Source organism: Dryas octopetala, chromosome 3 (genome assembly GCF_963921425.1).
Source record: "Dryas octopetala chromosome 3, drDryOcto1.1, whole genome shotgun sequence".
Taxonomy (NCBI): domain Eukaryota; kingdom Viridiplantae; phylum Streptophyta; class Magnoliopsida; order Rosales; family Rosaceae; genus Dryas; species Dryas octopetala.
The window spans coordinates 73,746-86,247 of record NC_141368.1 but is presented as its reverse complement, the minus strand read 5'-3'; the positions used below and the strand labels follow the sequence as shown (position 1 = coordinate 86,247).

Sequence of the window (12,502 nt, the reverse complement as noted above, 5' to 3'; positions counted from 1 at the left end):
GGACTAAATTGAGTGGTTAATTTCAAGCCTTTAATCTTTTTTATTTTATTTTCCCGCCAAAAGAAAGACGGAGTCGGTGAGTCCAGAACTAGAAGTAGCGCCAATGAGGGTGGGCTAGAAAACCCTAAAATTGCTCATCTTTTAAGAGAGAAGAGTAGAGAGAAAAGAGCATCAATGGCGTCTTCATCTGCAAGTGCGGGTGATTCACCACCTCAATCAATCCCCGATACTACCCAAAACAACCTCCAGGTCCCGTCTGTTCCTTTTCCGTTTTATTTGTTGCTTCGTTTTCTATTTCTATTTTTATTTAATATCATTTTGTGGTTGGGCAGAGTTTCTTCGTTCTTCACAAAGCATCTGAAAAATTAACTTCAAGTGGGAAGGCCCGAAGGAGGATTGATAAATACCCAACAAAGCCTGACAAGAAGGAATGCGATGAGCTGTGCTTGCGAATGGAAGCTTTTCAGTTAGTTTGGTCAAGAATTGAATCCACTATCAAGGAAGTTGTGAGGAATATTAATGCTGGTGTTTTCAATCACATACACAGCTGGGTACGCGACTCCTTCCATTCTATCAAACCATTTTCCACCCCTTCTCTTGGCCCTTTTCCCATTGTCACCCACGCTACTTGTACACAGCTCTTCACTGGGCTCCTTCTCACCAGTATGTTCTCCAATATCTATCTATTATCCAATTTGTGTTGAATGAATAAGTTAATAATGTTAGTTAGTGATCAACGAACTTGCTTGATTGAGCTGTTACTGGCAGAGAATATGGAGTTTGTTGATGATTTTTTGACATTTCAAGAGCTTGGCCTCTGCTTGAAATCTCATGGATGCCATGTGGCTAACCTTTCCTCCTTCGACTTTTCTTCCAAGAATGGGATTGCTGGTTGTCTCACTAGTTTGTTGAGACAGTTTTTGATGCGCACTTTTGATGTAAGTATTTACATTTCCTTATTCCATCCATTTAGACGAAGTAGGCTCATATTCAATTGTTTTCAATTTCATTCTTGCTTCTAATACTACTCTTTTTTTTTTTTTTTTTTTTTTTTTTTTCATTTTTCATGCAGGCAGCTGATTTGTCCATTTTGGCATCATGGTACAGCCAGGAAGGAAACTTTGGTTCTCCGCTGGTTGTCATTATAGATGATATGGAACGATGTTTTGGTCCTGTCGTGTCTGATTTTATTCTTATGTTGAGGTTTTCTAACCCCAACCTCACTTGTTGCTTATAAATTAAAATTTACAGACCTTCTCTTCATTTTTCTTTTCAGCACAAGATTTTGCTTACATGGCCTTGTAACTTGCTCCATTGTTTTTATCAGTGAATGGGTTGTCAAAATCCCAGTCATTTTAATAATGGGAGTTGCAACAACACTGGATGCCCCAAGAAACATACTTCCTTCAAATGTGCTGCAGAAGTTGTGCCCTTGCAAGTTCACATTGGGATCACCGGCTGAGAGGATGGATGCAGTTGTTGAGGCTGCTCTTGTGAGGCAATGTTCTGGTTTCTCTGTTGGTCACAAGGTTGCAGTTTTTCTGCGAAACTACTTCTTAAATCAGGATGGCACATTGACATCTTTTGTTAGAGCTTTAAAGGTCGGTAATTAAGTTCTCAGATATTGTGACCACCATTATTGTCATTGTTGTCTATACCATGTTGCATTTCCTCTTATGCTTTCATGTCAGCACGACTAGGCCCCTGCTGATGTCAAAAGTCCTTTTCAGATAGCATGTGTCCAACATTTCTCCGCAGAGCCTTTGAGCTTCATGCTTAGGTGTTTGCTTGTTGAAGAAGACAACGAGGTAGCATCCTTGAACATCACTCCCCTTTACCATGTTTGCAATATAGATTGTATTCATGTCAAGGTGCATAACTCATACCTACATTCACATTCCTTTTCTGCCATCTCTTATTTCTATTTTTCACTTAATAAAAGAGACTATCCTTTTTCCTCTGGACCTCTACTGTAAACTGCAACAAAGTGGTTAATTGGAAACTGATCCCCACCTTCCCCCTTTTTCTTTTTCTTTTTTTTGGATTTGGAAGGAAAATTCTTTTGACATAGAACATTTCATTTACTGTGGCCATGAAGCAACAATAACATCTTTGGCAATTATGGCTCCCTGTTTGAATTTCATAAATTTTTTTGCTAATATCATGCATCCTTGATTAGTCTTCTCTCCCTGCCAATCCCAGAAAATGTTTGGGATATTTTTACTAAGATGTAATTTGGCTATTGAAGGGATTGCAGAGAGAGAGAGTGGTCGAATGTGCTTCTGAACTTTTATCTTCTGCAAGGTAATCCTAAAGGTCAACAATTTTTTATTTCTTTTAATGGATGAGCTAAAAGTTTTAAGTCAATATGCTGACTTCTGCTGGAAAAGCTGTCACCAGGGATCAAATGACTGAACAGACTGATACCAATATAGCTCGTGGTTTGACAAAGTTGAAGATATTGCAGAAGCTCTGGAGCACTGTTGTCTTGGTGAACTTTCAGTCTCCTTTTTTTTTTATTTTTTATCTTATACTGATATTAAAACCATGATTCTTCAACATTCCCAAGCTTATACATTCTCCAAACTTGTAAGCTTAAAAGCATATTTTGATATGTTTTTATGCTTTTGGCCCCTTAAGCTATCATGCCTGATGAGTGAAAGAACACAAATGATTGTTTCTATTAAGGCCTTGTACTTTTCTTATTTCATATCATCACATTGGTCTTTCTGTTTCTTGACATGCTAGTGTGTTGCAGTGCTTATTTGAAGCTGGGAAGTGTAACAAAATCCAATTGTTAGACTTATTTTGTGAGGCACTTGATCCAGATATTTACAACTCATTGGCTTCTGATATTGGCGCTGGAATTGGAAAAGATTTTGGTACATCTTTTTCGAGTGATCAGTGTATGCTTGAACAAACTTTGAGCTTCCAAAAGGGACGCCTTATTTGTCAGGTAGTTCGCAAAGTGAGGTAAGTGATGAGTTTTAAATAATACAGACAGATTGAAGTACGCCTCACTATCCCTGTCTTATTGTTACTGGTTAAAAGATCTTGATGGCAACTTAACTACAAAACTCTGGTTCTCACGTTGCAGACATGGCTTAGTTTCTGTTTTTTTATTTTTAATTTAGTCTTAGACTCTTAGTTCCTACGTTTCTTTGCCCGAAATCTACTCAGAAGCATAGTTTTTATTTTTAAATAATTTTTTTTTGGTAATTCTTATTCAATCTCTTTTTAAAAAAGGTTATACTTATTCAAGCACCATGCTACTTTAAAGTCAATTTAAATGAGTATCACTTTTGCTGTTCCTTGTTTTTCCAGGTGTCAAATCAAAATTTTTTCCATTCATATTCATAGAAATTGGAAGTTTTGCTGATTAGTTGACTTGAATTTGTTTTTTGATCCATTGGTAGACTCTATTTCTAAACTGTCTAAACTTTGAAATTATCAGGGATCTTCCTGCAGCATTTCTCTGTCAGTTGCTTAAGAGTTGGGAAAATCTCACTGTAGATGTTCCCGAGGTATGACTGTATTTTTAAGCAAGTTATGAAGTAGCATCAGGGGTTTGCTTAAAAGTTAAATCTGAATTTTATTGTTTTGGTCCACAACAAATTTCATTATCCCTTCTATTACTGTTTTCCTTTCTGTAGTTGGAGATCAGCTCTGTTAGTTGAGTATGAAATACTTGTATTAGATTTTACTTTAGCATATGGTAGCTACTTTATTGATAGAATTTGCAATAGGGCCTCTTCGTTATCACACTTTTTAATGTTATTTGCGTACGTGGCTTTTTAAGAAATTTAGGACAAGGGTGGCTTTGTTTCCTTAGGAGCTTATGATAGATTTTTGTAATGACTCCACATGGACGATCTCCAATCACATTGGCAGCCAAAATTTCTCGGAACTTGTCCTTGTTTTCTTGTTGTTTCCATGGCCTAGGGGATGCTTAGATTCTTTGGGTTGCTTGTATGGGTTGAAGAGTACTGTAGCTTGACTAGATGTTTGCTGATGGTATGCCTTTGGGAGAAAAGAAGACTAGTTCTCATGAAGGAATCAAAATTCTGTGACAGAACCTGAGCTTGTGTTTTGAGATCTCTGTCTGTAGGCTCTGTTATAGCTTTGCTTTCATCTAGCTATCTTTCTTCTTCTCATCTAGCTATTTCTCTTACATGTTTTAAGCAGTGATAGTAGTTGATTACTAAGTTAATATGGGATCGGTTGAGTGACCATAGTTATGTGCTTGAAATAGATTCATGAGAAGGTAAAGGAGCTACAGTCCTTATTGAAAGTTGAAGAAGGAAGAAGTTGTAAACCAGATCTGACAGGCATAACCAAGTAATATTTTATTTCATCCCCCCCGCCTCTCTCTCTCTCTCTCACTCTCTCGGTCTTCCCTTCTGTTTTTGTACTAGCATTTGAGCTGTCCAATTTTTTTGAAACTTGGTGGAACTTCTATTTCTAGTGGCTCCATTTTGACTCTGTTCATGTGACAGGAGACATACATCTCGGAATCCCTTAGAGATTGACGAGTCAGAATCAATTAATGGAAAAGCTACTATGCTAATTGATTGCATGGTTAGGTAATTATTATTAACTTCACTATTGTCTTTTTTAATACTTAGTACTTAACTTCTAATCAGGATTGGAATAAATGTTCATAAATGGATGGCTTTAATTCAACTGATTTTTGTCAAGGTATGGATGGCTTTAATACTTCCTAATACTCTTGACTCAATAGACAAATTCTACTGCATAATCTGTCTCTATCTTGAGCCATCATGAGAGAATATTTTGAATTTACATTGCGGGTTGGTTTTGCTTATACTAAGTGTTCATATGATCTGACTAGGAAGTTGAGGCTAGACCAAAGTTTCAGAAGATTATTTTAGAAGTTATGAGTTACCATCTTAGGAAACCATATGGTTTTTGTTTTTTAATCTTTTTTGTAAGGAACAAAGCTTTAGTAATAGAAGAGAAAGTACAAGGAAAGATGGACAAGATGTCCAGAAAACCCCACACTCAAAACAAAACTCCTCCCAATCAAGATAGATCAAACTAACGGGAATGTTCCTACATCATAGATATATTTTACTTTTGGGATGGGGTCGACAGGATGTGATTGTTAACCTCTGTTATTTCCTTATTTAATACTTCTAAAAGTGGTTTGGTCTAAATGCAATTGTGTGTGAGTGAGAGAGAGAGAGAGAGAGAGAGAGAGAGAGAGAGAGAGAGAGAGAGAGAGAGAGAGAGAAGGAGAGGGAGAGCATTCTATTTGGTTATTGCAGAGCATTCTGGCTTAATACTTTAAATTTTAAATTCCTTTTTGACAGGTATTTCATGACGCCGATTGAGTGCATGCCTTTTCATGAAATTGTCAGCTTTAGAAATGTTGAAAAACTTCAATCGGTAAGCATTTCAATGGCTACTCTAGCTTACATATACCAGCAGCTTGTTATTTTAATGAAATCAGATTAGTCTTTTATTACCACTAAGCCATTTTCATCGTTGTGGTATTAATTAATCACTGAAATGCTTGAAAGTTTGATCTGTAATGTATTGACAGGTTATTTTTATCAGGTTTAATTGATGACCAATGGCATGTCTTACATTAAAGATTTCATCAATATATGTGGATTTTATTTGCGCATTCATTTAACATGCATATTACTTCTGAAATTTTTGTAACTTAGTTTTGGAACTTTATATATAACCTATCAGTTCTTAACTTACTTATTTAAGGCTTTAATTGGAGACCCAAGAAAAAGGATTCAAGTGGATCTTTTGGAGTTCCATAAAATCCTACAATGCAGTTGCTGCTGCAGGAGCGGCAACATTCCATTGCCATCCATGCCTGATACCTCAATCATGTGAGTATAACTGTAGCTATCACATAGCAATTTTTTGAAACTGATGGTAATTTTAAGATGTGCTGGGTTTATATCCAACTATTTTATGGTCTAGATATGGAGGGTTTCACCTTCATTATCAGATGCATAATCAAGTAACTGGTTTGATGGCACTAAGCAATTTTGTTAATCCTATTTCTTAGGTATACCCTGGCTCAAGAGCATGGGGATCTTATCAATCTTCATGACTGGTTCCAGTCTTTCAAAACAATTGTCATTCAGCCCAGTAGAAAACGGAAATGCAAGTTAGAGCAGTCCCCACTACCCAAAAGAAGAAAGGAAATGAATGAATCTGAAAAGAAGAGTGAAGCATCTATTCAGTATCCTTTTGATTTTTCATTCTGCACAACATCTTCGTTTGTAGTGAGTTGATGCAGTCTCATTTGGTATATAAATATATGATGCATCCAAAGGTCTTGTGATTTTAGAGTTTAGACTAAGAAGTGACCCACTTAAATATATGTATGATGTAGACCGTGTTGTGTATTCAATCTAAATCTTTTAGAGCTATGAGAAGATCAAATTACTAGTTCTAAAACAGAATCCCAAGAGCTCTTCCTTGATATCCTTTCTTGACACTGAAAAAGAGCTTGTCAAAGTTTCGAGATTTCAATGAAGTCCCCAGTGGTTTGATAGAATTAGAGCATCCAACCCAAAACCAATTGGCAATGGGTGGAGAGGCCCAAGACTTATAAGCACATATGCTAAGCCTTAGTTTTCCGATGTGGGACATTGCTCCACATTACTCTCAACACGCCCCCGCACGTGTGGCGATATTTTGAGCCTTACACGTGAACAAATTATATTGGGTGACGTGGGAGCACGTGTGACCGTTGGGCCTTACACGCGGATAACCAAGCTCTGATACCATGATAGAATTAGAGCATCCAACCCAAAACCAATTGGCAATGGGTGGAGAGGCCCAAGACTTATAAGCACATATGCTAAGCCTTAGTTTTCCGATGTGGGACATTGCTCCACATTACTCTCAACATGGTTTTCGACCACACCTCTGCTGTGTAGTGTAATAGGTGCATAGCATGCATTGCTTCTGCCTGCATCAAGGATTGTGTTTTCCTGTTATTTTCCCCCCCTTGAATTAACACCCAACATTAAAGTTGGCTATGCATAAAGATCCTTAACTTTGTTCTTGTCACAGAGCACGGTTTTGCAAGGCAATTACAGAACTACAGATTACAGGCCTCGTTCGGATGCCCAGCAAAAAACGTCGTGATTGCATGCAGAGAGTGGCCTTTGGGCTGTGACAAGTTAAAAAGTTGGTTGTTCATTTTTCTTAATTTTCCCCTTTTATGTCATTTGAATTTATTGAATTTTTTGCAGTTTGTTTTTGTTGTTTTTATTAGAAGCTCCAATTTTTATTATAAGTTTATAACTTTTTTAAATTCTAATTTATGTAGCAATTTGGCCCATTATGAGTCATTTATTTATAATGAGCGGTATAAATTTTCTTTTCTTGAAAGGATTAGAAATTTGGAACGGGTATGAAATAACATGTACATTATAAATGTGAGCCTCCTAGGGAGGGAAGTAAAGCTAATAAGAATATTGGTAAAGAAAAGCACCAAGAATATGGCTTTCACTCTCCCCTCACTTTAGTATTCCTTGTGCTAAGCAAAGGGTAAGCAGCAATATAAAACGAAAATTGAAATTGAAAAAGAAAAACGATAGTGAAAATGGAAGGCATAAAGGAAAAGGGAAAATAAAGAAGAGGAGAGTATTAAAAATGTGCCAGAGGGGAAGTGGAAGATTGAATAACACGTCATTATTAATTGGGCTGTTGGGGTAATGTAATGGTTAGGGAAAACACTTTTTATGTTTTCATTCTTCTCTTATTTATTCAATTATCAAAATATAAAATAAATAAATAAGTGTAAATGCAAAAAAGTGAAATGTGAAAATCTTCACCCAAGGTAATTTATCAAAGAAAAAAATATTATTTTAACCAGCGGCAAGGCAACTACTCGCACCTCTTTTTATAAAAAGGAAGCCAACTATTTGCACCCTGTTTGGCAAGTGCGCAGCCTTCTATTTATCCCCTTTCCCTCCAGCTAACGGCTTACTATTTAGGGAAAAAAATACTAAATTTTTTATTTTTTATTTAAAGGAAAAAGAAACTGTACAACGCAACGGCACGAACCGCATATGCATGACGTGGCATATACATAACAGAAGCAACAGAAAAATCAAAAGGTGGAGCCGTGGAGGCCACTAGAGAAAGCCAAGTCCCGAATCCAGAGGAATGGATGACGTGGCGTAAATATATATATATATATATATATATTTTGCAGTTACATCCCCATTTTAATCATATTTTTAAAATAGAATATGTATTATTACTTTTGGAAATAAATAAGCAAAAGCCGCCATCTCAAAACCCTCACTTCCCCTCACTAAGTCACTAGTATGTAGTGACTAGTCTGTAATCTGTATTTTCTTTTGTTTGGTTGTAAAGAAAAAGCACAAAAGGGTTAAAAAAAAAAGGACGGAGTGATTCAGTCAGTTCTCTAATTTCCAGAGAGAGCGAATATCAGAAACCCTAATGAAAGGACAAATGCAATGAACGAGGTAGGTTTCCCTTGCTTCGAATAGTCATCTCGGTGTTTTTTTTTTGTTTGATAAATTTTAATCTCTGTTTTTTTGTATACTTAATTATATGTGTGTGTTTATTATGTGATCGATTATTTTGCTTAACGTTGATGGATTTCATTTCAATTGAGGTTTTAGGTTTTCGTATAAGGGTTTCTGTTTCTGTTAGTTTTGAGGAGTAGTTTTTATTTTTGGCGTAATGTCTATGGGCTTCATGGTGCGACTTTGACGTCTGGAATTCTATTTAACGAAGCTTTTCCAAATGAGGTTTAACAGAAAATGTAATATGGGTTGGCTGGTTTCCTTTTCTATCAGAATCAGACTAAAAAGTTTTCTGCACTCTTCCTACACCGACCTTAGCTTGTTCAAAGGATTTGCATTCTTCTTTTGGGACGATATCTGGGAAACTTGTAATTCGTATTTTACTTGATTTGATGGATTGGAACCATAGAAATATAATGTATAAGGTGCAATTTTCATTATATAACTGATGATTGATGAAGATGCTCTATGCATTGCTTTCGCAATTTAAATTTTTGGAAAGAAAAGAAAAGTACTTAGCAGATTACGGATGGTGGGCCTTTCTAATCTGTTCTGTAATGTAATGGCCTAATGGTTATTGATTGAGAATGTAGCCCACCCAGGTATTCATCCCATTTATAAAAAGAAAATGGTTTTTTATAGTGTGTTTAAGATTTATCCCATGCATATAGGAGAATTCTCTAATGAGGATGTCTTCATTTCATGAAAATTATGGAACACATTATAGGGGCCATCCCAAAATGTTGTCCAATGATCCTAACCGTGTGTCTAAGGATCATCCTTGCAAAAGTTAAATAAAATCTAAAACCTTTTAGTCATTTTGTTGTCATAAAATAAATAAACGAATACAATGTTTCTAATAAACATGGAAATGATCCTTAATCGAGTACCTTGAAAAATGGTTAAACGATTTTCGAGTTGACTAATTTTTGGATAATTGATCCTTAATTGAGTACCTTGAAAAATGGGCGTTTTGGATCATGAGAACACATTGTGTGGTGGGCCCTAACAATATGGTCCTTATTTTTCTTAAAATGAGGGCATCCTTACAAGAGGACTCTGTATGTATATGATATATATTTATATATTTGGGTGGTTATGGGGTTTACTTTGGTGGAATTTATGAGCAGTGAAATTAACCACTTATTTTTCGATTACTACATCCAGCCATCTAAGTAATTCTGAGTGTTCCATTTCATAATATTGGAGCTTACTATATTTGATTTCTTTTGGTTGGTATTCATGCAACACTGATTTTATCTTTCATGTGAAGATCGCTTAAACTTATCTTTCCTGATGCAGTTTTACCTAAGATGTCTTTCATATAGATAGCATGGACTTTTGGTGTATTGCTAATATAGGTCATCATTCTTGGATGATTCAGAATTTTTTCCTCCGACACTACACTAGCTCTAGCTCTTAAAATGAAACCAAAAACAACTGGTGTGCCTAGAGCTCAGAAGTCCAAACCTTTTCAGGGCGATGGAGCTAATTGGGTCCTTATTGCTGGTGGTGCCTTGTTAAGTACGTTATCAATTCGTCTAGGTTACAAGCTGAAGCAAGCTCTTGACACAAAGCAGCAGGAGAATGGTAGTAATGGTTTGAATGGTCTTTTAATGTGTATAACATTGCTTTTCTTTTACATGACTGCTCTTAACTTCTTATGTTGTTTTCAATTTCAGGAAGTGGAAAATCCTCTGAAAGAAGGAAGTCTGCAGGTTGTCATGCGCACTCAAATGTTTATTCCTTTACTCAACAAGATGATGGCAGTTGCTTTAATTGCATGTCAGGTATGGATTAGTAATCAGTTTTGTTTCAAATTTCTGAGGGTTAAATGTGACTTAGTTTCTGTTCAGGTTTGAACACAAGTTTTGGCTGGTGCTTGATTACCTTCTCTTGCCTAGTTTTCCTTTGGGTATTGGAGCTTGTATGATATGTGGTGAGATACAACTGTATTGAGAAAATAAGATAATGAGAAACTATGAGTGTTAAATTTTGAACGGCACCCTAGTCAAACCTGGTTTTTGTGAATGACAGAAGTAGACTTTTCCCCAAGAGTGCGGCTGAAAAATTCAAAATGTCCTTAGATTGGCATGACCTAGAAGTTAATTATGTGTTAGAACAGCATGATGGCGAAACAAGTTTCTGTACTAGGATTGATGCTAGTTGAGTTTGATTTCAATTTTATTATCTTTGTTGTAGTCTATTTGCAGTTTTTTCTTATTTCTACGATCATTATGCCTAAGTTAGTTAGTAACAAAAAGTAGATCCCCTCAAGATTAAGAGTTTCAGCTGATGTAGAGGAAGAGACCCACTTAGACACTTTAGCATATTACTAACACCATTCGCTAGATAACCTCCTGATATTAATTTTACACCAACATACAAATGCACACTCCTCCATGTGAAATATTCATCTTTGACGGCATTCAGCAGTTGAGTTAAAATTTACTTTCATTTTTTGATCGAGCGAGGTCCTTTTTGGGCTAAAAAGTTTACCAGAATCTTTTACTTTGGTCTAATGTGGTCATCTCATTCATAGAACTTATTGACTGGGGAAGTTGCTTTAGCCCTTTACTTTCTCCTTCGTTGTTTAATTTTACTTCTTTGGAGTTTGGACGAGGTATAGCTTGATAAACTATTTGACAGTCCATTTATGATAATAATTTTGTTGTTTCATATATGTAATGGGTTTGAAATAGGAACTGAGGGCATGATGGAGATGAAGTGCCTGCCCAACGGCCAGATGCTGACTGAAGCTGATGGAGCTCTGCCTTTGGTCACAGTTCCAGCCCCTGAATTTAACAAGGAGAATGGCATTATCTGGGCATCTTCACCTGATAGGCTTGAGTTGCCTCCAAAGCCATTCCTCCACCATTCTAACTGCTCAGATTCTCCATGTGTTTCAGAATCTGGCTCTGACATCTTCAGTAAGCGGGAAGTAATACAAAAACTGAGGCAACAGTTGAAGAGAAGAGATGACATGATACTAGAGATGCAGGATCAGATTGTAGAGTTGCAGAATTCACTGAATGCTCAGCTGGCACATTCTACCCATCTGCAGTCACAACTTGATGCAGCAAACAGGGACTTTTTTGATTCTGAGAGAGAAATTCAAAGGCTTAGGAAGGCAATTGCAGATCACTGTGTTGGACATTTGAGCCCCAACGACAAACCATCTCCAGTCGCTATTTGGCAATCTGAAGCAAGAAATTGTCATGCGAATGGGTGTCTTGATGGGGAAAGTAATTTTGATGCATCAGAAAGAGGAAGAGGGGATGGGGAGAGGGTTGAGATACTCAAGAGGGAAGTAGGAGAGTTGAAGGAGGTCATAGAAGGAAAGGAGTACTTGCTGCAGAGCTACAAGGAGCAGAAAGCGGAGCTCTCGTTGAAAATCAAAGAGTTGCAGCAGAGACTAGATTCTCAACTCCCCAATATTCTGTAGGCACACCTTTAGATCTTGTGTATTCTTTGCTTGTTTCCATTCTCTTCTTTGATTCGAGGTTTCCTTCTCAGAAGCTTCTTTTTCCTCCTCTCTCTCCTTACCACACTTAGTTTAGTTTAATATACTGTCTTTGAGCATGCATGCAACTTGGGGATGAATGAGAGTTTGGTGTTTGGAAAGGCAAAATCTTGCATGACCACGTAGCAGGTAGGGCCATTTTCTCAGCATGTACTGGAAGTTACATTCTTTGGGAAAATGTTTCCTATGGTCCGCAAATGAGTTTCCAGAATAACTCGGCGTTAATTCACGTATCCCCTACCTTTTTCTGCTTATTTTTATTTTTTGTTTGATTGCCGTGTGAAAACCTTGTTAAGAAAGTTTGGGAGCATAACTAATAGATGTGTAATGTCGTTTTGCCAGACAGTCTCACAACATATCATTATTAATTTATAATGTTGCCAAACTGATTCTGAAGCATTGAATAGACTCACTCTTAACT

The 12,502-nt window shown here is 36.7% G+C and overlaps 2 protein-coding genes across 4 annotated transcripts; both read left to right on the top strand.

Moving 5' to 3' along the window:
- Positions 1 to 165: 165 nt before the first annotated feature.
- Positions 166 to 7,208, top strand: ORC3 (origin recognition complex subunit 3). Its single transcript, XM_086238335.1, has 16 exons — positions 166 to 249; positions 333 to 663; positions 769 to 938; positions 1,073 to 1,203; positions 1,328 to 1,601; positions 1,731 to 1,808; positions 2,249 to 2,304; positions 2,401 to 2,491; positions 2,759 to 2,973; positions 3,455 to 3,524; positions 4,253 to 4,338; positions 4,497 to 4,583; positions 5,334 to 5,409; positions 5,743 to 5,870; positions 6,053 to 6,229; positions 7,069 to 7,208. The coding sequence occupies exons 1-16, from the start codon at positions 175 to 177 to the stop codon at positions 7,172 to 7,174; spliced, it is 2,151 nt and encodes a 716-aa protein (XP_086094461.1). The 5' UTR covers positions 166 to 174; the 3' UTR covers positions 7,175 to 7,208.
- Positions 7,209 to 8,306: 1,098 nt separating this feature from the next.
- LOC147289049 (intracellular protein transporter) lies at positions 8,307 to 12,480 on the top strand. Of its 3 annotated transcripts, none has more exons than XM_086236676.1 (4): positions 8,307 to 8,495; positions 9,943 to 10,148; positions 10,241 to 10,348; positions 11,261 to 12,480. In XM_086236676.1, exons 2-4 carry the CDS (start codon positions 9,983 to 9,985, stop codon positions 12,001 to 12,003), a joined length of 1,017 nt encoding a protein of 338 aa, XP_086092802.1. In that variant the 5' UTR covers positions 8,307 to 8,495; positions 9,943 to 9,982; the 3' UTR covers positions 12,004 to 12,480. The 3 variants fall into 3 exon arrangements, with proteins under 3 accessions (XP_086092802.1, XP_086092803.1, XP_086092804.1); XM_086236677.1 differs by having other exon boundaries at positions 9,887 to 10,148; XM_086236678.1 differs by having other exon boundaries at positions 9,861 to 10,148.
- Positions 12,481 to 12,502: the final 22 nt, after the last annotated feature.